Consider the following 23,955-nt stretch of genomic DNA (forward strand, 5'->3'; position numbering starts at 1 on the left):
TGCTGTGGAAATTTATTCAATTAATAGCTTTTTGGATACTGGCCCATTAGTGAATAGTCTGAGGTATTAGAAGAGCAGGCAGGAAACCTGTTCATGTTCTCTCTTGGTTGGTTGTTGGAGTTGGGTTCACAGCTTCCAGCAATGACAGAGGACCATGACTCTCTACACTTATTGTGAATTTTTCCCCAAATAAATAAAATCTTGTTCTCCTTTATTCCTGACTCTTATGGCCCATAATAATTACACCTACATGAAACTTTGTGATGAATAATGTATTACATTGCTTAAAGTTGCCATCACCTGGTGTGAAATACACCACATCTAAAAGGATCAGAAATTAATACCATCAGATATTAACTGCCTGATCAGCACTGGGAGTATACTAAAAGTCGTCAAAGGAAAGATACCACTGGTCTAAGTTACTAAGATGTAAATCAGAAATAAAAAGGAAGAAAAACATCAGTTGACCAACCACATGGTTTGTTGCATAGAGAGTCAGGGATCTAAAATGTAACAGATTTCAACAACAGAAACATAATGTCTTTTGTCACTGAAAACAATCAGAACTTTTACAGTCACATTTCATACTATAAAGTTTCCAAAAGATTTATTATACATACTTATTTCTTTCTGGATGTGGTCATACACTAGTTTAGCCTCAGAAAATTGGTCCCTTCCTTCCACCTTGTGGTTCTAGGATATCAAGCTCAGAATGGTAAGTTTGGTGGGAAGAATTTGTACTCATGGAGCTATGTTTAGAACACCATATTAAATCTTAAATGTTACTTCTAGAATGACAGAGAACTAACACAGTTCAGTCTAATTCTAGAAACATGTAGATTCAGTTTTCAGCAAATTTTGCTCCTTCTGTGTATTTTGTCCCTAATGTGCTGAAGTGAGTTCCTATCTGGCCTGAACAAAATAATATAGCACTTAGGGGCAAAGATTAGACAGAGAATGCCTGCACTAGAAGCCAAGATAGAAAAGACTTCCATAGACACCATAACCTTCCCCTTGGTGCTGTGGTAGACAGGGAGGAAAGTGACCCACACACTGCAGAAAACAAGCATGCTGAGAGACAGAAACTTGGCTTCATTAAATGTATCAGGCAGGTTTCTGCACAAGAAAGCCATGAGGTAACTACCAAAGGCCATGACTCCCAGGTATGCTAGACTGCAGTAGAAGGCAACAGCCGACCCCTTGTTGCATAGAATAATGATGTGTCCATGTTCAGAATGAGCATCTATGTCAATAAATGGAGGAGATGTTCCCAGCCATATTCCAGAGAGAAGTACTTGCATTAGGGTGCAAACTGGAATGATGAAGTTAGGGGCCTGCAATATTAGTAGCCATCTTGTCCCTCTCCCTGGAGCAGTAATATGGAAGGCAATAACTACAGTGATGGTTTTAGCCAACACAGTGGAGAGAACCACAGTAAAAAGAAGTCCAAATAAACTCTGCTGCAGGATACAGGTTACAGTGTTGGGAAGGCCAATGAAGAGCAAGGGACAGAGGAAACAGAGCATAAGAGTGATGAGCAGGATGTAACTGAGAAATCTATTATTGGCCCTGACAATTGGCGTGTCTCTGTGGTTTACAAAGACCCCAAGAACAACAGCTGTGAGTGCAGAGAATCCCAATGAGATGACAGTGAGTCCCTTCCCCAAGGGATCATCATAATTCAGAAAGGTCACAGTTTTCTGGAGACACTGTGTCTTCTCTGCATTTGCATAGTGAGTTTCTGGACACTTCACACATTGTCCCATACCTGGCAGAAACAAAGTTGATCATGAATGTATGGTCAAGTTTTCTCTTTACCCTAACACATTTCAAAGTACCATCTCATTGAATTGTTATCACAACCATGTTCCTTGTTATTTAGTAAAAAATAAGTGAGTACTGTGAGGTGAATAATCCCGCAAGTTAGAATTTCTACTTTCAAAAAATTCCAAGACCATTAGCAACTTGGTTGATGAAGGAAATCCTTCACATTACAGTGCAAAGGAGAAATAGTAAAGAACTAGAGCTGAGTCCATGCTGGTGTGATATTTCCTGATCAGCCTCTACTGTCTTGATGAACCTGCTTTGATATATGGCACAGAATCATCTTCTCAGGTATGGCTCCACACACAGTGGTTTCTTCCAGTGCATAGAAACCTCTAATCAAGAATATGTTCAACAGGCTTGGCTACAGACTGACTGTAGAAGCATTTTATTAACTGTGGTACCCTCTTGTCCCATAAGTTGAGCTTTTGCCAAGTCAATAAAGAAAATGGGTAAGACACTGCATTTCTTGAGCCCATTTCTTTCAGCTGTATATTAAACTATTATAATTTTCCTCTGTTTTTACTGAAGAGTTTTATTTTTATTTTGTCATATTGTTAAAAGTGACATATTAATCATGAGAATACCAAATCACACTTCCAAAACAAATTCAGTCCTTACATTATTTCTCAAAAATATTTCTTAATTTTTGTTAGATCAATTTTAAGAATAGTGATGTACTTTAATTTTTTTTTAATTATGATGGTCACAACCATAAACCATACACTTACTTTTATTTATAAATTCCTCTTGGCTTGAACATTTATTTTCATCTGGATCTTGAAATATCTTGAATATCATTAAATATGTATTCAAAATTTTTATTATCTTTATCTCCTTCCCCTTTTGTATTTTGTAACAGGGAGGTCTCACATATGCAAGTGTCAGAAAAAAAATAATCAGGACTTGATTCCCCCCTTCTGGGTTCTCAGATCAAATTTGGGTTGGTTGGTAGTTCTTAAGCCTCTTGACATGTTGAGACAATTCCATGGATATTAAATCACTAATGTTTTGAAAACCATTTTGGAGTAAAATATCTATTTAGCAGTTCAATTTAGATTTAATTGTTCTTCCTAGAACAGATTTTTAAAGGCTCTCTGAATAAATATTTGTTAGTCTAACTCAGAAGCAATGACATATATCCACTTATTGTTATTTAAAACCACATATTATGCATGTTAAAATGATCAATATTTCTATTAAGATTTCTTTTTCAACATATGTTTTCAGTTTGTTTTACTTTTGTTCAGAAAATAAATGGAGAGTTGGGGAGAGGACCCAGTGAATAAATCAGCCACCCTCTGGCTCCATGCTGTTCATTTGTGTATAGAATTCCCACACAATGGCCCTTAGTAGGTGCTAGATGTGGTCCTCTGTGCTTTCTCATTAAATGTCTCAACTGACTCTTCTACAGAACATGAGTTTGAATCCCAGCACTCCTGTCCCAAGGGATATAGTGCTCTCTTCTAGCCTCCAGGAATATCAGGCATACATGCAATACAAAGATCTCAAGCATCTGTGTGCATGTTGTACCTTGCTTATAGTCTTTTCTTACACTGTCCTGTCACACTAGTTTGATGGAGAATCTTTGTTAACAAATTACCTTTAAGAGGTGGGACCAAGTTAGAGTGTGGCTTTCTGGGACCTGGAGAAAAATGGGTGCATGGCCCAGGTTCTCTCTCTCTCTCTCTCTCTCTCTCTCTCTCTCTCTCTCTCTCTGGTTCCCTCACAACACAGCTGAGCTTGAACTTCTTATTCCTATTTCATGAGTTTTTCCCCTTATAATAAATAAAAATGTAATTGTTTTATCTTTTAGCTAGCCAGGTTATTTCCTGAATACAGCTAACTTCTACAGCTGGCTTTCAAATCATGGGGCTTGGGTCTCTAGTGGCTCTAGCCAGCCACCCCAGGCTCCACACTGTTCATTTGTGTATAGAATTCTCACACAATGGCCCTGAGTAGGTGCTAGATGTGGTCCTCTGTATTTTCTCATTAAATGTCTCAACTGGTTTCTGGGTCCAGTTTTTGTTTTCTGTGCCACAGAAATTCAGGCAGGATGCTGGCTTTTCTAGGCTTCCTCAGGTCCCTCTGTTCAGCATTGCTACCTTACTATTTTTTGTGCTTGTGTGGCTGCTGACCAACCAGGGACTTCCATGGAGACACAGTCTGTGATTTAAACTAAATAACTCTTTTTGATCTGAATATGTCTTTCAGAGTTTAATGCTAAAATCAGATTCAAACTGACCATGTGGCTACAAGAGTGCTGCAATACCTACTGGCATGTAATGGTTATTGTACCTACTCCATCTCAAACTCAATTACAAGTAATATTTCTAATTTAAAATACAAATTATAATTACCTAAGAGAAATAAAATACAAATTATAAATTTATTATTAAAAGGGCAAGATGACAGATAATTTAACAATACAGGACTTCAATAGCTTTTTTCTTATACCATGATTGATGTTATACAATGTTTATATTATTTCCCTTCTACATCCCTCTATTTGATTCTGGGGATTAGCTTTGTCCTTCAATCCTTAAAAACAAGGTTTGATAATAGGGCCAAGAATGGGGAACTTTTAGAAATGATACAGTCTTTACAGACTGTTAATGACCAACTAAAAGGGAAATTCAGCACTCTGGAGAGGGATACAACCAATTTGACAAACAAAACCCAGTCAATGACAGAGAGTACTGAGACATTGTCTGAGAGAATTAGTACTATTGAATGTATTAATTGGACTCTGTCAAAGGGTTATGATAGATTGACTGATAGAATGTTTCTCCAGGAAGGTAATATGCACACTATAAAAATTATGTCCAAGGATGAGATGTTATCTTTACTGGACAGAATTCACACCTTAGAATCCTCAATGAGGACATTAGAATAGAACACTGGACAGGAAATCCAGACTTTAGAAAAGGTAATGGTAAGAAGATTTGAAAAGATTGAGAAGTCTATTGAATTTGACAACCAGGAACAAAAGGAACAAGGACAAAATGTAACCTCATCAGTATGTACCAAACTCTGGGATAGCTTACCCAGAGTTCTACCTGCCTTTCTGGTAATATCATCAGAAAGAGCATCTGGCGCCAAACACCCTAAGGTAGTCAAAAAATATACATGGGAGCCCATATACATGACTGATTTAAGGAAAATTAAACAAGCATTTGTATCTTATGGAATACATTTGTTATTTGTTAGGGAAATGGTCAAAATGTAGGCTTCAAACAACAAAGCAATGACACAAAACTGGATTCAGTTATTCTCAGTGGTCCTAGAAAATGCACCTCAGTTGCTTTGGAAGTGTTATTGGAGAGAAGAAGTAAAATTTTTAGAACAACAGGGAAAAGCAAAAGGACTTGAGATTTTCCAAGATCAAATTCTGGGTGAGGGACATTACTCTAATCCTTAGGATCAGGCTCTTTACAGTGAACATTCTTTGTTCCTATGTAGCACAGCAGCTTTAAATGCTTGGGACAGAATTCAGGAATGAGGAAAGAGAATCAAATCATATATTAGAGTTAAACAACATCAGAGTGACCTTTTGCAAAGATTAACTAAGGCTGTACAAATACAGGTAACAAACCCAGAAGCCAGATATGTACTAACTGAATCTTTGGCTTTTGAGAATGCCAACTTAGAATTCTAAAAGATCCTTGAGCCTTTAAAGGTCAGATCAGCACCAATGGATGAATGGATCTTGCATATAATGAATGTTGATATACTTGACTATAATACTGAATCTTGGGTAGGAGAAGCAATTTCTAATGGTATAAGAAGACATCAAAATAGCAAATGTTTTAATTTTGGTAGAATAGGACATCTGAGAAGGGATAGTAGACAAGGGATTTCTAGGAATAATGTCTCCTCTGGGAATGGCAAGAATAGGAGAACTCAGCTTTCAGGTATATGTAGGGAGTGTGGTTAAGGTCAACATTGGACCAATGAATGTAGGTCAACAAAAGACCAACAAGGCAACCCAATACCCTTAGGAAACTCCTTTGGGGGCCTTGCACAGACCCTCATGACAAATGTGCTCCAATAATTCCCAGTTACTGTGGAGAATGTGTCTCACCAGGAAAATTAAAAAACCCAGTGCCTACTATAAAAAGCCATACTCGTTATAGCCTTAGTAGCACAGACACTAAGAGAAACAATTGATAAATGGGACTCCCTGAAACTGAAAGGCTTCTGAAAAGCAAAAGACATGGTCAACAAGACAAAACAACAGCCTACAAAATGGGAAAATGTCTTTACCAACCTCACATCAGAGAAGGGTCTTATCTCCAAAATATACAAAGAACTCAAAAAATTGGTCACCGAAAGAACAAATAATCCAATAAAAAATGGAGTACAGACCTAAACAGAGAACTCTCAACAGAGGACTCTAAAATGGCTAAAAGACACTTAAGGAAATGCTCAAAATCCTTAGCTATCAGAAAAATGCAAATCAAAACAACTCTGAGATTCCATCTTACATCTATAAGAATGGTCAAGATCAAAAACACTGATGACAACTTATGCTGGAGAAGTTGTGGGGTAAAGGGAACACTCCTGCATTGCTGGTGTAGTACAAGCTGGTACAGCCTCCTAGGATGTAAATGTGGTGATTTCTCAGAAAGTTAGAAAACAACCTTCCTCAAGACACAGTAATATCACTTTTGGGTATATATCCAAAGGATGCTCAATCGTGTCACAAGGACATGTATGTGTTCAACTATGTTCATAACAGCATTGTTTGTCATAGCCAGAACTTGGAAACAACCTAAATGCCCCTCGACTGAAGAATGGATAAGGAAAATGTGGTACATTTATACAATGGAATATTACACAGCAGAAACCCTCCCAACCCTGACATTTTGAATTTTGCAGGCAAACAAATGGAGCTAGAAAACATCATTTTGAGTGAGTTAACCCTCACCCAGAAAGACAAGTATGACATGTACTCACTCAAAAGTAGTTTAAAAACATATAGCAAAGAAAGCCAGCCTACAAATCACAATCCCAGAGAACCAAGGCAACAATGAGGGCCCTAAGAGAGACATACATCAATCTAATCTACATGGGAAGTGGAAAAAGACAAGATCTCCTGAGTAAATTGGGAGCATGGGGACTTTGGGAGAGGGTTGCAGGGGAGAAGAGAGTCAGGGAGGAGAGCAGAGAAAAATGAAGAGCTCAATAAAAATCAATAAAATTTAGAAAAAGAAAAGAAAACCCATGCTGATCTGGATTATGGAATAGATGTGGAGGATAAATCAAACACTCCAGTAGGACATAGAAAATGTATATTCTGGTAGACTTCTATACATGATTAAAGAACAAAGCTAAGAGAATATAAATGACATTTTTATTGAATGAAGGCTTACTAGACATGGGTGCAGATGTAAGTATCATTACCCCCAAATCTTGGCATCCAAATTGGCCTTTACAAGAGGTAGATGTTCAGTTCCTAAAGCTTGGAACCCTATCTCAAGTGAAACAAGGTACGAGATGAGTCAAATGCAGAGAGCCAGAAGGACGGAGAAGAAGGCTGAGGCTATAGGTATTTTTTTTTTTGGGCAGGGAATTTGTGCGGTTATGACTTATTACAGCAATGGAATACCCAGATTAACATTCTTGCAGACCAAAAACTTATGCTTCTGGGAAAGATATTAGAAAATATTATAGACAAAGGTCACCAGCCATTTGGGCTGTACAAGAACACAAAGCAATCGACAAACCTTTAAAGGCACTAACAGCCCTGCCTTTAAAAAGGTTAACTGAAAAACCAATATGGGTTAAAAAGTGGCCTCTAGCTGAGGAAAAGTTGCAGGCTTTAGAACAGGTGGTACAACAGCAACTAGATGCTCACCATATTGAAGAATCTACCAGCCATTAAAATTCTCCTGTATTTGTTGTTAAAAAAGAAATCTGGAAAATGGAGAATGGTGACAATCTTAGAGCTATCAGCAAGGTTATTAAACCTATGGACCCTCTACAATCTGGATTTCCTTTGCCTTCCCTGTTACCAAAAGGGTGGCCTCTCATAGTTATTGAATTAAAGGATTGTTTTTTCACTATACCTTTACAAGAAAAGTATAGAGAAAAATTTGCCTTCACAGTGCCTACTTATAATAATTCTCAATCCTTCCACAGGGAATGCTCAATAGCCCAACCCTGTGCCAACACTTTGAAAGCCAGACATTGGAAATAATACATAAGGAATTTCCTAAATCTGTAATTTACCATTACATGGATGACATTTTGTTATCTGATTCAAATGCAGATATTTTTGAAAAATGTTTAAAGAAGTAAAGAAAGTTCCACCTAAATGGGGGTTACAAATTGTTCCTGAAAAGATTCAAGGAGGAAATTCTGTTAATTACCTAGGTTACAGAACAGGTTTATAGAAATTTAGAACACAAAAGGCACAAATTAAGAGAGGCTGGTTGCAGACTCTTAATGCCTTTCAAAAAATTTTAGGAGACATTTCAAGTCTATGACTTGCTGTTGGGATAACACCTGATCTAATAATTCATTTAAACAAAACTTTAGATGGAGACAAAAACTTAAATAGTCCCAGAGAATTAACAGCTGAAGTGGAAAAGGAATTGATGATTGTCGAGTTGAAATTACAGGAGGCACATGTGGATAGGGTGAATACAAATTTTAATTGTATTCTAGTCATATTGCCTTCCAGAATTTCTCCCACAGGAATTTTAATGCAGAGGGGCAATATTATCTTAGAATGGACCTTTTTTTAAACCACATAAACCAATAAAAACTTATGTGGTTAAAGTCTCTCAATTATTTATGAAAGGTAAATTGAGACTTTATCATTTAACAGGTATAGACCCAACAGAGAATATAGTGCCTTTTACTGCTGATGAAATAAAAAAGTTATGGAAAGACAATGAACCATGACAAATAGCTTTAGCTATTTTTGGAGAAATTAATAATAATTATTCCAAAAGCAATAGACCTAACCTTATAAATTGAACTTCTTGGATTCTTACCCGAATTGTACATGATGCTCCAATAACTGGGGCCTGTACATTTTATACTGAAGCTAATAAATCATGGAAGGCAGGTTACAAATCAGAAAAATTAAGTAAGGTGAAACAAAGCCCTTATAATCTGTCCAGAAGGTAAAATTATATGCTATTCTTATGGTATTAAGGAATTTTAAAGAACCTCTAAATATGGTTACTGATTCATTATGCAGAAAGAATTATCTTGCTTATTGAAACTACTGAATTTATACCAGATGATACAGAGTTGACTTTATTATTCATTCAGGTGCAAGACATAATCAGAAGTAGGCTTTTTCCTATATACATAACACAATCCGGTTCCATATGGGTCTGCCAGGGCCTCTATCACAAGGTAATATAGAAATTGATCAATTATTGATTGGAAGTTTGTTGCAGGCCTCAGAGTGTCATTAAAAATGTCATTAAAAACATCATGTCAATAGCAAAGGTTTAAAGAAAGACTTTCTTATTACATGGCAACAAGCTAAGGAGATTATAAAGAGATGTTTTACTTGTTCTTTCTATAACCAAACACCATTGACTATAGGAAGATACCCAAAGGGTACTCAAAGGAATGAGATTTGGCAGGTGGATGTGTTCCATTTTATGGAATTTGGAAAATTAATATATGTGGACCACACTATAGACACTTATTCAGGTTTTCAATGGGCAACTGCTTTGAGCTCAGAAAAGGCTGCCTCAGTAATCATGCATTTATTAGAAGTTATGGCTATCATGGGCATTCCTGTACAAATAAAGACAGAAAATGGTCCAGCATATGCATTTAAGAAAATAAAATTTTTTTTTTTGCTTATTATAATATAAAGCATATTACAGGTATACCACATAATCCTACAGGTCAGGCAGTTATAGAAAGGTCAAATTGAATTATAAAGGATATGCTAGACAACCAGAAAGTGATGAAAAATACCTCAAGAAATAGATTGCATAATGCTTTATTAAACTTGACTTTTTTAATGCTAATGAGAAAGGAACAACGACAACATAGAAGCATTGGATAATAGAAAAAAACTTCTAAATATAATCAACCCATAAATTTCAAGGATGTGTTGACCTCACAATGGAAACCAGGAAATATGCTACATTGGGGAAGGGGTTTTGCTTTTGTTTCTACAGGAGAAGAAAAACTATGGATACCATTGAAATTAATAAAGATTCATTTTGAAAACAGAAACCTCTTGAAAAAGAGAAATGACAGCTCATACACAATGTTGATAACCATACAGGTGGTAAGGAAACCATATAGCATTGGGACAGGGTTCTGCTCTTGTCTTTACAGGAAAATATACATCTTAAAAATTCAAGAGACCCTGGATGTTTGGATGCTGACAGAAGGAAAAATAACTATCCAATAAGGTTCATCAAGAAAAAGGAATATAACTTATAAGGACAGGTGATCAAAACATATACATTTAAATATATATATATATATTTATGAATATATAGAGCTGGTTTTGGAGTTGGACAATGCCTATGTTCTTCTCTAAATTCAAGCATTATGTTAAAAGGAACATTCAGAGTTTCTGTCTCATGTCAGGAGCCATCTGATGTGGGATAGAAGAAGGACTTTAGCAAAAATTTTACTGCCTCCATGCCTATTTTGTCTATATCGTGTTCTTCATCGAATGTATGTCTATATGAATAATGTTTAAGTTTTCCACAGTGAACAATAGAGTTTCCTATAGATCTTTTTCCTGCAGTAATCTTTGAAGTTTCCAGGAAGAAGATGGGGCCCAACAGCAACAACTCCACCTGGTTGAGATTACATCATAATGCTGATACTGACACTATAAGACCGATTTTGGGGGGTATCAGATGCTGAAATGGTGCACCTTCTCATGACATTCTGGCCAGAACTCCAAATAAGAACTTTGGAAAAATCTCTATCGACTGCTCAGAAATTGTTTGCAACTATACTAGACAGTAATCTTGAAACTTAACCATTGTTTTACTTTTGCAGGATCCCATAAACAAGACATTTCCCCTTGACATCAAGAAGCAATTCTAGAGGACAGTGTCTTCTCTCCCAAAAAAGTTTGTCCTCAGGATTGGGAACACTATTTAGGTGTTGTTGATTATTACTTGTTGATTATTACTTTATTATTAATAGAAGGTTGGGTTGGAAACTATTTATGTTCAGAGATCAAAAAAGGGAGGATGTTAATAATAGTGGGCAACAGAGTGAATATTTGTGAGCTATTATTTATGGATAACTTACATTGGTATAGTTTTTTGTATATTGATAAAAGTTCAAATCATATTTGTTATTTCTGTTTACAGTATTTGTACTCTTATGCAAAGTTATTCTGTTAGATTGTATATATGCATGTTTCTACCTCTGATTAGTATATTTCATATGTTGATACAACTTTTAGGATATATTTTTGTATTGCATTATATATTATTCTTACCTCTGATTAAGATACTTATACAATGTTTACATTTTGAGATCATTGTCCTGATTTGCTGCACATTTGTTTAGAGATTATTTAATATTCTGGCATAAAGTCTTATTCTTTAAGTTACACAGGTATTGAATATTATAGGTCAATAGTTGTTCATGGTTGTTATACATATAGTCAGATCAATTAGGTTTTTTAAGTACATAGAAATTGTATTCTGCCTAGATAGCAAATCTTCAACCACTTCAAGGTTCTGTAGAACATGACATTTAAATAACTTAGGATTCTGTTGACATGAGACATGATTGCTCCTGACAGCACCAATCTATTCCCAAGAGACTGTTGAGCAACGGAGTTTGTTTTCTTCTTGTCACAATTGGCCTTTGGACAAGGAACTGCCCATGCTTCAACCACTTACAAAGTACATGGTATCCAGACTGGATACGCAGGACACAAGGAAAAGAACTGCCAAACCTTACCAAGACAGGTTAAGACAGTTCTGAAAAATTCCCTGCCTCTGAAAATGATCTGTTACTTATGCTAGGCCTTAGCCAAAGTTGGTTGCTTCAATGTTGCAAATGAGAATTTGGGTGATTGCTCAGGTAGTCTCTGTCATATACCACTCGCTTTGGAAGCTGCTTGATTGCACTTTTTGCCTACTCAAGTAATATTATCTCCCTTTTCAGGCCTTTGATGGAGTTGAAGATTAGATAGTCATAGTTACCTTCCTCTTATGACTTAGCCAAGCTTATTACTGATACAAGACTTAGATACTTTGGAATATAGTGTTTATTAAAACTTTTGTCATGTGTTCTTTACTTAATATTGTTTATGTTGGTTGTAATTTTATTCTTGATATCTGTGCCCATTGTACATAGTTTTGTATTGGGTTTGGGTTATTCTTGTTTAGACAAAAAGGGGGAGGTAACGAGGAAGTTTTTCAACCAATGATCTTTAAGAGGTGGGACCAAGTTAGGGTGTGGCTTTTTGGGACCCCGAGAAAAATGGGCACACAGTTCAGGTGCTTTCTCTCTGTGGTTCTCACACAGTACAGCTGAGTTTGGACTTCTCATTCCTGTTTGGTAAGTTTTCCCCTTATAATAAATAAAAATATAATTGTTTTATCTTTTAGCTAGCTGGGTTATTTTCTGAATCGAACTAAATTCTATACTAGTTGACATTCTGTCGAGATGGGTGTTTTTTCCAAACTACTGTCAAACTCTCATGTGACCACATTCTGCTCCATGTTTATTTTATTTCTGTTGCTGTGTTATTTTAGCTTCCAATGAATCATATGAAGAATACCAACTCTCATTCACTACTGGCTATTACATGTAAGACACAAAATCTATTTTCTATATTATTAGGACTTTGCATTAAAATAAATGTTAAGCATGTTCCCCTTTATTTGATATGTACTCTTTCTAATTTTGAAGTGTTTGACATATGTGCAGCTGTCTTTCCTTTTTAAATCAGTAAAAACTGAGATTTTTATATAATTAAGCACTTCTTCATTCCCTTCAATCACTCCAAATATAAACATCCCAGTAGAGTGTAAAAGTTCCTGTGTAACCATGTAAACTGTGGATGAGGCATATGCTGGGCTACTTCTACAGGCACATCAAAAATAAAAATAAATTTTCTTTGACATCAGTATTCATAGAGCCACTATAAACAAGTTAACAGTTAAGCAGTATCTATGTTCAGTTTAAAAAAGAACATAAGTTTATGTTTTATTTTTATTTTAAAATTAATTTTTATTGTGAAATCATGGAACTCCATAGATATAAAAGAAAATTTATTCATTGTATTTCATAAATGTGGTATTTCTAACCTTCTGTAATGATGAAATATGAAAATTATATTATGTAAAACACTAAAGGAATTAACAAATAGCCACCACCTATTTCACATGCATGAAAATGGTTTCATTGTGCAGTATATCAGTGCTTACTCTCAAATAATCTGATTGCAGTTACATTGTAACTTTCTTATGTTTTCTCAACTTATTTAATCACAATTTTTCCATTTTTTACCCAAAATTGCACAAAAATAGTTGTTGTTCACTTAGGTGTCCTGGGGTATTGACAAAAGTGTGTACAGCAGAGCATGGAATATTCACTCCAGAAATACTGAATGGGTGGTCCTAAGCCAGCTTTTTTCATTTCAAATAGCTATCAAAAGACTGTGGTCAATACTTGGCATTTTCTCCAAAATAATAGTTCTAATGAGAATTTTCATGCACTATTGACATTTGGAAATTGATGGGTTATTGAATAATATCATATACTTTAGTCACTGAAAACATGAATGTTGCTATAGCTATAATAAATATTTTATATATGAAATAATTATAGCCTCAACTTCATTAGTAGATGTGCAAATATTGAATTTTAAAATAATTAATTCCCAATGGAAAAATGTGAATAAGTTTATGAACTACTATGCTAAATATGGATTCTGTTTTCTATTGTATCCCACAAGTATCTTACTCTCTTTGTCTTTTGGACTGTTCACAATACCTTATGTTCCGAGTAACATAAGGATTCACATACTTACATAGTGTTTGAAAAAGCTTGGCAATAAAATTTTCTTATTAAGGTAATTAAAAAGCTTATTTAAACAGTACAGCAAAAGATGCTACTGGGGAATTGAAGCAAACCTTCCTGATCTCCTGTATGAATCAAGGCTGCAAGGGAACTATGATTGTAAGGCTGAAAACGTACAATTTGTGGATGAGTCATAACTGTGAATGAAATTTGATTTGAAGAAATGAAAACTTGATACTCTAAATATTGTCAATTAAATCCTCTGGTGAAGTGGAACATTAATCTCTGCTTGTAGAAAGTTGGTTCTTGAGGCAACAGTACCTACAATGAGTCAACAAAGCAAATCAACCCTGTGTATTACTCAAGAGAAAATAAATGGGAAAGAATTAAATTGCTAATTTGAGGTAAATAAATGGCCATCTTGAAACGTTTTCCTTTAGCTTAGATTTTTAGAATACTATGGAAAGGACAGAAAGTCCCCTGAGGGACTGGGCATTTACCTGTCTCATTGGAAACTTCATTCTCTGGGCAAGGAGTGCAGTCAAAGCAACAAGAAAGCTTGCCTTGCATGATGGCTTTCCTGAATCCAGGACTGCAGCTCTCACTGCATACAGACTGAGGAATCTAAAGAAAGTTTAATATAAGATACAAAACACATAGCTCTTTATCATGGTCCAAGTAAATGATACATTTAGAATATAGAACTTTTGTCAATTAAAATTTGTATTTATAAATGTAGGAATTTGCTGTGCTACTCCAGGTTTCTATGTGGCATGACATACAAAGATCATTCTTTCCTAAGCTACTTCCTTAGACTATGAAGCTCTTTCTGACCTGCGGACATTTTGGAAGGTAGGACCATGAAGGGGTATAAGTTAGGTCACTGGGGAAAAGTCTGTGGAAGGCATGTTGGAACTTCAGCTTGATCCAGTTTATATCATTCTGGCTAGATAAATGAGGATGTTTTTCTTCTATTGTGGCTGTGGTCTTTTCCGTCAGCTCAGTATAAATTAGTGCCAAAATAAGAACAAATTCTTGGATATTTCTGAGAACAATTTCCTACATTATATTAGTGGAGTTTTAATCACTTTCCCCAAATGGGTGCTATCATTTTGAGCAACTGAACAAAAATGGAAAGATTGGTAGTTAGTAGCAGCCATCACTCTCTCATTGCTGCTTTTGGATGAAATCTGTCCGGTTTCCTCAAATCAGTGCTTTTATGTTTTCCTGTTATGATGGACTTTACCTGCAGACTGTGATGGAAAAAAAAAAACACAAAAACCACCTTCTTGTCTAATGTTGATTTAATCACCTACAATTTCCAAAAAGACATAGTATGCAATCTGGTATAAGAAGTTCTTCTGTTCATGTGTTGCTTTCATTGGTTAATGAATAAAGAAACTGCTTTGGGCCTGATAGGGTAGAACTTAGGTAGGTGGAGAAGACAGAACTGAATGCTGGGAAGAAGAGCAGAGTGAGAGACTCCATGTCTTCTACCTGAGATGGACACTGGTTAGAATTTTGCTGGTAAGCCACAGTCACGTGGCAATACACAGATTAATAGAAATGGGTTAAATTAAGATGTAAGAATTAGCCAATAAGAAACTAGAGCTAATGGGCCAAGCAGTGTTTTAACTAACACAGCTTCTGTGTGGTTATTTCAGGTGTAAGCTAACCAGGCGGCTGGGAAAAACAAGTGGGCCCTCTCTCCTTACAATGGTTCTCACTCATAAATGGATGATAGCTGTAAACCAGAGGATAATGAGCCTACATACTGTGACCCTTGAGAGGCTAGCAAGTAACAAGGATAGCTCTAAGAGAAACATATCTGCCTAGAAAGGTGAAATATACAAGATCTCCTGAGAAAATTGGGAACATGGGGAAAGGGGGTGTAGACAGGGCTGAAGGAAAGGAGGAGGGAAGAAGTAGAGGGGAAGGAAAACATGAGGGAACCGGGCAGTCGAGATGGGGGAAGGCCAGATATGAGAGTTATGAAAGAGATGTATTGATTTAGGGAGCCATTATAAAACTAGCAAGAAACCTGGCAGCAGAGAATTTCACAGGATTCCACAAAGATGACCCCAGCTAAGACCCTAAGCAATAGTGGAGAGGATGCTTGAATTGGCCTTGCCCTGTAGTCAGATTGATGACTCTCTTAAATGTCACCATAAAACCTTCATCCAGCATCTAATGGAAGCAGAGGCAAAGATCCAGAGCAGAACACTAGGCTGAGCTCTCAAAGTCCAGTTGAAGAGTGGGAGGAGTGAGAATATGAACAAAGAAGTCAAGACCATGAGGGGATGCCCACTGAAACAGCTTACCTGAGCTAATAGGAGCTCACCAACTCTGGCCTGACAATAAGGGAACCAGCATAGGACCAAACTAGTCCCTCTGAATGTGGGTGACAGTTGTATGGCTAGGGCAGATTGTGGGTCACTGCCAGTTTGATCAGAATTTATCCCTATTGCTTGTACCAGCTTTTTTGAACCCATTCTCTTTGAAGAAATGCCTTGTTCATCCTACATATAGTGGTGAGGGCCTCGGTCCTACCTCAAAGTAATGAGTTTGACTTTATTGATACCCATGGGAAACCTTACCCTCTCTGAGGAGTGGATGGGGGTGTGGTGGGGAGGAAGGTGGAGGGAAAGGGAGATGAGAGGGAGTAGGAGCTGGGATTGATATGTAAAATGAGAAGAGATGTTTTTTAAAATAAAAAAGGTATGTCTAAATGTATATAATTTTCATCTTTTAAATGAAAATTCAGAGATATTGAATAAAAGTTTATGCATGTAAAAAAATGGGCACCCTCTCACTTTGTTGTTCTGTTTGCCTACACTTAAAAGCAAAATTCCCACCAAGAATTAACTGTAACACTCCAAGTCAGGTGTCTTATTTACAATTTACATAATTGTGATGAAACAGCATTCCTATAGCAAATTGTGGACAGAAAGGCTTATTTCATCTTTCACTTATACACTACCAATTATCATCAGTGAAATTAATGACAGGAGTTAAAAGCAAAAAAAAAATGGAGATAGGAATTGAAATGAAGACAATGTAGGACGTTTGTTCAATTTCTGGTCTGCTAAACATGACTTTCTTGGCTGCATTTCTTTTTTTTTTTTTTTGTTTTTCAAGACAAGGTTTCTCTGTGGTTTTGGAGCCTGTCCTGGAACTAGCTCTTGTAGACCAGGAGGCTGGTCTCGAACTCACAGAGATCCACCTGCCTCTGCCTCCCGAGTGCTGGGATTAAAGGCGTGCGCCACCACCGCCCGGCTTGGCTGCATTTCTTAAGCAACTAAGAACTACCTGCCACCACCACTCTCATTTTTATGGCTCCTCCCACATCAATCCTTTATCAAGGTAATGCTTGAGAGGTTTACATTTTGGCCAGTATTTTGGAAATATTTCCTCAACTGAGATTCCTCTTCATAGGTAACTCTAATTTATGTCAAGTTGAGAACAATTAACTAAAACTCTGAAAGTCAAAATAAGCATCCTGTCAGCTGTTGTGTGACTATGATGTCACAAACTACTAAATCATATCTCTTTTTAAATGTCAAAATAAATGGATAATTAGAAGCATATGGAAAAATACTTTCACCAGGATGAGCAAACAGTAAATTTTTTATGTTGAGAGTTATGGGTATATTGATAAGGCCCAAGTTAGCAAGCAAGTCATCAGACTCAGAAACATTGTTTTGTTATTAACATACATTAGAAGCGTTTTTAAAAGACCCATACCCACCTCTGAAAATGCTGTGGTCCATTGAATCATATGTTCAGATATTGACAATTGTTGTCCCTGTGGAGCTCTTGGAGAAAATGTACCCACTTTCACCTGTAGTGAAAGACCTGTTGGGAAATTCCAAAGGTTGTTAATATCATACTCTGCATCTGACTTCTTTTTGTCATCCAGAACCACAAGGTCTCCTACAGGACTTTTCACTTGAATCTTCTTCAGAAAAGGGTGAAGCTGAAAGAGATGTGAAATCCTGTTATAAAACTGGTATCACAGATGTGTAATAGAACTACAAATACTAAGTTGCTTCCTGATTGTGGTGTATGATGGTAATATTGTTTTAGAGAAAGTATCCACAACATTGAACAAAGGAAAGCCTAGGAGGAATTAGCTATCACTGAGTTTCTAAAATGTCATTTTTCTATAAAATGTATTAACCCAAGCATTACCATGTATAATCCTTCGTTACTTAAGGAGTATACAGCAACCAATCTCAACTTCTATACAAACTAGCTACCTCTTTGAATTTTCCAAATTTCTCAGATCTTCAGTGGGGGCCTGAAGTCACTTGAGTTTGTTGGACAATCAGGAATATTTAGGCTGTATTATCACATTGAGTTATTAATAAGAGAAGATATTGATGCTGTTTCTTCCAAAAGGAGTATTATTCTATTAAATGAAAACTTGAGCAGTGTTGCCCCCACTCATCGTGTACACTGGCATGGGGATGCACTGATGTCTAATACCCAAAATAATTAAAATCAACTCTAGTATAATTAAAGAAAAACAGGAATCTATAATGAATAGATCAACAGCGTTTACAGCATCTGGTGTCCTGTTTCTGATGGTGCAAAGCAATAAAAGTGACATTACCTGCCAAGAGAATGACAGAGTTATATCTTTATTTGCCTCTGTTTGATCTTGAACTTGACTGAAAATCATCTCATGAAGACTGTGGGCCACTGCATACACAGCATTGTACACATTGTAACTCTCTTCAGTCATGGTCATGTCAAAAATGTTCCCTGGCAACAATCCCAAAGAGGCATTGGGCTGACAGTTTTCAAGGATTTGACATTTAGAATGCAAAAGTGAGCAATTGAAATAAAGGTTCCAAAGGATATGAAGATAAATGTCTTTTGGGTATTTTACAGGGGTGGCTTCCTGCATAAATTTTGTGAAACCCAAAATCTCCCCATGATGGGGTGAAAAGATGAGGCTCCCATGGAATGAATCTAACATGGTATATTCATGAAACTTGTTACCACCCCATTTTGAGTTCATGACCCACACAAACCTAGATATAAATTTTCCCCATTTATTTATTATTACAGTTAAAAAAGAAGTACTGTCTCCATAAATTACAATCACATTTGCTGATGATTCCAGAATACGCCACTTAGTATACACAGGATTATAATATACTAGTTCCCCTACAAATGACACTGTTTCCACAAAAGCTATGCAGACCCCATTCCTGTCCAGTTCTCTCCTTAAGTCTGATAGAATCTGAGCACCTCTGTGATCACTTGAGATGAGTACTCCAACCCAGTTCCAGCTGAAATGAAGCATCAAAGATGCGATGCCATGTGTTAGAGCTGTATCCTTTGGAGCCACCTGATACAGAGATGAAAACTGGCTTTCTTCAGTCAGAACAGGATCAAAAGGCCCAAAAGTAAGCTGAAAGGAATACAATATTTTTACTAGAAGAACCAGCATTGCCATGAAGAACAATCTTTGTCTTGACCAACATATTGACGTGGCAGGGATGAAAATCTGCTCAATAGTTTTTAAAGTCATGTATCACTCTATGAAGTTTCCAGAGAGTTACTGGAAGGTCTCAATGTTTCAATCTACCCTCTCCACTGGTCATCTACTTTCCCACATTTTAAAATAGAAAATATAGTTGTGTCTTCATCTATATCTCTAGGTTTTCTTTTATGGTGATTAAAATGTCTCACTATTATTTTGCACAGAGTTAAAATGTGTGAAAAGAGATCTGTCGGCTATGTCACTCTCACTCACCTGGGGAAATTTGTAAAGATGCAACACTGTCCAAATGATTTCAGATGTTTTCCATCTTGTTCCTGTAAGTAAGGCAGCTGATTTTCTCTCTTTTCTACAGTGGTAATTAGGGATGAGGATGCTCAAACCTGTGAGCCAATAAAATACACTCTCTAGAATATTCCTTTCAGCAGGTAGAAGATTATACACCTCAATTCCCAGAGAGGTGTTTGGTAAAAGATGGGAGTTCCTGTTGATTTCCTCGATGGCAAATACCATGGCCAAAATAAGCTGGTAGTTTTGCTCGATCAACCTGCATAGAAGTTATAGCATTCAGGTGGGAACTCACAACAATCAAATGAACAAATTAAAATGCAACCATTTCTACAGTTTGAAAGCTTGTATTTTGTTAGAACACATCATAATTTTACATCTGCTAATGAATGGTTTTGATTAAAATTGTGTGATATGACTTTCTCCAAAACTATGAAATGCAATTGTTTCCCTATTAAGCCACAAGGTTCCTGAGACAGATTGTTATGAATGAACCACCCTCATTAACTTAAATTATCTGTGGCAATATTTGGATGTTTTACAGTTATGTATTTATCATAGATTGATTGCATGTGTCTATGCTGTATATCAGTGTTTCTATCGCTGATATGTTTGAATACACATCTCTTGTGGGGAAAACTTTTCAATGATTGTGCATGAAATGCAGATGATAACTTCTCTGACTGTATTTGTTTTTCAGCCCATGTTAGATTATGTGTCTTAGTTGTTGCTACTTCACATGCCAGTGAAGCTTCTGGGAATTTTGCATCTCCCTGATAGAGAACTTCCAATGCAACTGCGTACTACCATACCCAGTGTGATGTGGGTTCTATGGATCCAAAGTCACTTTCCTCACTGGTTTTGTCACCACTTTACATGCCCTGGCATCCCATTATTGTTAAAATATAATAACTTGTAGTGAAGAAGATAGTATACGTTGGAAGGTTAAAAATACATCTACAAGGAGGCAAATAATTAAATTTTCAACATGCAATGTATATAAAGCAAGGCTTCAGTATTGTATATTTTTCAAATTTTTCTGTGCTGGGGAGCCCAAAATGATTGTTCTTATCAAGACACCTTAGTTGCTTAACAAAATGAAATATTTTTTTCATGTTGGAAATGTCCATTGGCAAAGAGAATAATTCATTTAGCTTTATGTGAATAGAAAACAGACACATTTCTCAGTGCCAAATGGTGCATCTGGATCCTCCTATTTGGTTCCTAAACCTTTTAAATGTAGGACAGAGCTTTTTCAGATTGAACCATTCATAAAGGCATTATAAATATTCTTCCTTATACCCACAGATAAGCGTAGCTCTCACCACACACTAAAGAAAATACTCAGCACAACAAAAGATAACTAAAAAATAACAGCAGTTGTTAAGGCAGCATGACCTATACTCAGGCATGCCCAGGATAACTGATAAATCTACCACCAATCTCTTGCAAATTAGCTTAGGAAGCATTGTGGAAGATGGACAGAAAGAATCTGAGAGTCATGTGACATGGAAATACGTGACATTATTTGTCTTAGAAGTAACAGAAAAGGTACACACATGATACCCCAACAATATGGCTGCTTATAAAAGTGCTCAAATATGACGTTTATAGACATGCTTCCTAAGGGGAAGTATTCTCATGATGAGTCACTCTTAGACATAGTAGGGTAGCAGGCAACTAATTCCTGTTGAGAACAGGATAAAATAATCATTTTATGGATGAACACCTAATCAATTATTCAACCCCAAATACTCAGTTCCTAAACCATATGCATAAAGCAACATTAAAGGGACTGACAGGTAGTAGTTACATAGTTGTTTCTATGTTATATAGGTAACAGTAATAACTATAGAAAAGGAGTCCATAAATCTGACTGGGATTAATATGGGTGTATGAGAATGTGTAAAAGGGTACAACAGTGGAGACTTTGGGTGGGAAAAGCAATGAGTTAAGTGATATTACCTGATGACAACAATAAAAATATTTTTAACATGTGTAATTATATTTGAGGATTTTGTCAATATGAAAGCTTAAAATTCAGTGTAAATAGATTAAAAAGTGGAACTATGACTCTTCAGAAAAAAATCAATCTAATACCTGATTACTTACATGATTTTACCTATAAATGAAATATAGATAAATATAGGCACAGAATCTAGAGCTCAATCCATAGGAAAAGACAGTAAACTGAAACTATCCTCTATGTTTCTATATGTTTCCTCCATGACAGCATTTCATTGACAGTCTGAGAAGGTATAGCACAGTATCAGAGTAATCGTCTATATAAGCATGAAGCAAGCCACTATGCTCCTATGAATTACTTTACAGTAATCAGAAAGTAAATGCTTCTACTTTATATTTCATATTTGTTGAATTGTAATTTGTCATCTCTGAAGAATGACAATAGGAAAATAAAATTGAATTACAACCTGATAAATACAAATAGCATTATTGTGAGTGATAATGCCAGTCTCACAGTCCATGATCTCTTTTATCATTGTAATTACGATTATACCTGTGCACATTGAACAAAAATGTGAGAAAAGTAGATTGATGACTATCAATCCGAAGAGTCATATTTCAAGATGACTATGCACTTCCCTAACAGTAATATAAAAGATTTATTCAGAAGCATGAATGAAGCTTTGTATACTTTGATGTATATCTCTTCATATATTCTATCTTGTATAAACACAGATATTTTGAAAATGTGTTACATAAGTCAAATATATTATCATGCACAGAAAACCAAAACTTCCTGTATCAGAATCCTATTTCTTTATGTCATGACATGTTATATCACCTGATAAGGTTTATACTCCTGCTCATATTTGACATGCTGAACACTGAGAAATCTGTTTTACTGCAAGTGTGTTCTCTGTAGGAAGATTGTTATTGCTATACTGTCTGGAGGGACAAAGGATCTAGTACATAGTGGTGCCTGAGCTCGTGAAATTGACAGCAGAAGAAAAGATTTAAATGGATCATTATCTCTCATGGAGGTCAATATGAAATATTTTGCTTGGTTGTAAAATTTTGGATGTCTCTGATAATTTCTTTGTGTTTCAACATTGGACAAAATGTTAAATGATTCACACACTGCCTTACAATGTTTTACATCTGAATTATTTTCTTTCTCTGCTGTCTTGACTTGATGCTTCATCACAATACCAAGGTGCTAGCAACATATTGCAGTGTCACATACACCAGAATCCACCCAACACTTTCAGCATTCTCTATCACCTGACCAAAGGTAAACCTTGATTATGTATTATTATTTATTCATGTTGAGTTCAGAGTTGAGTACCTGCTTTATTTCTTCATTTCAGATCTTTCCTTTATGTATTCCCTACAGTGATAGAACTATGTGCATGATACCTAATATGCCTTAATTCCTTTTAAAAGAACTGCACATGGTTATTTCTCTGTAAATACCCAAAGCATACTAAACATACTGTCTAGATCTCTACCCAAAAATTTGAGTGTCTAAGGAAGAGCCCTTAGTGGACACGATCTCACCAAATCTCTCTGTGTGAATACATACATAAAAAACAAGCAAAGATAAAATGGAAAAATGTGGATCAAATACATAAATGGTAAAAAAAAAATGCCTGAGAATCTAAAATGTGGGGATATTTATATTCAATATTCTGAGAAATGTTAAACTTTTAATCCTGGAATTCCTGTCAGAAGTAACTGACACAGGCAAATCCTATCTTCATAGAACATTAGGAGGGATTTTAAAGTTACTGCTTTCAAAGGATTTATCTCTTCTAACAGAAAGGCTTTTGAAATTCCACAATTCCCTGAAGTGCTGTGCCAAACTGCTGTTAACCACCCTTCTACTGCAGAGCTAGAAATGAATGTTCTCAGAGGCTGAGGAATTAATGGAAGCATAAGATATGTCCACAGATTGTACTTATAAAATATGGAAAAAACCCACTGAAATCAAATCTGTATCTTCCCACTGACACTGGGAAAACAAAATTAAAGAGAGGATCTGGGAAGTACAGATAGTGAACCTCATTATCGAAAATACAAGCAATAATGATGTTCAAAGCCACACATATCCTAGGACACATGAATCTTAAAAAAGAGTGAATCAATACATGCACTTACAATTCCAGATATTCTCCATCCAAAGGTCTCTTTTGCCAATCTATTTTTGCTTTTTTGGGGAAGTAAATATAAATAGAGAAAAATGCACCAATGTCAATAGAACTATTATTGTGGAATTGGTATTTTTTTTCTGCTAGGCAGGAAGAGGTTACAGTTGTACAGATGAGAGTTGGTATCTGCAGAAAGCAGAAGATAATAATCCAAGATACCAGCAT

The 23,955-nt window shown here is 36.1% G+C and overlaps 1 protein-coding gene across 1 annotated transcript; it reads right to left on the minus strand.

Moving 5' to 3' along the window:
• Positions 1–848: 848 nt before the first annotated feature.
• LOC130882781 (vomeronasal type-2 receptor 116-like) lies at positions 849–23,955 on the minus strand. Its single transcript, XM_057783023.1, has 6 exons — positions 23,741–23,955; positions 19,586–19,877; positions 18,434–19,240; positions 17,567–17,794; positions 14,319–14,442; positions 849–1,768 (listed from the first exon to the last, which is right to left on the minus strand). Exons 1-6 carry the CDS (start codon positions 23,953–23,955, stop codon positions 849–851), a joined length of 2,586 nt encoding a protein of 861 aa, XP_057639006.1.

The sequence above is a fragment of the Chionomys nivalis genome, chromosome 1 (assembly GCF_950005125.1).
Source record: "Chionomys nivalis chromosome 1, mChiNiv1.1, whole genome shotgun sequence".
Taxonomy (NCBI): domain Eukaryota; kingdom Metazoa; phylum Chordata; class Mammalia; order Rodentia; family Cricetidae; genus Chionomys; species Chionomys nivalis.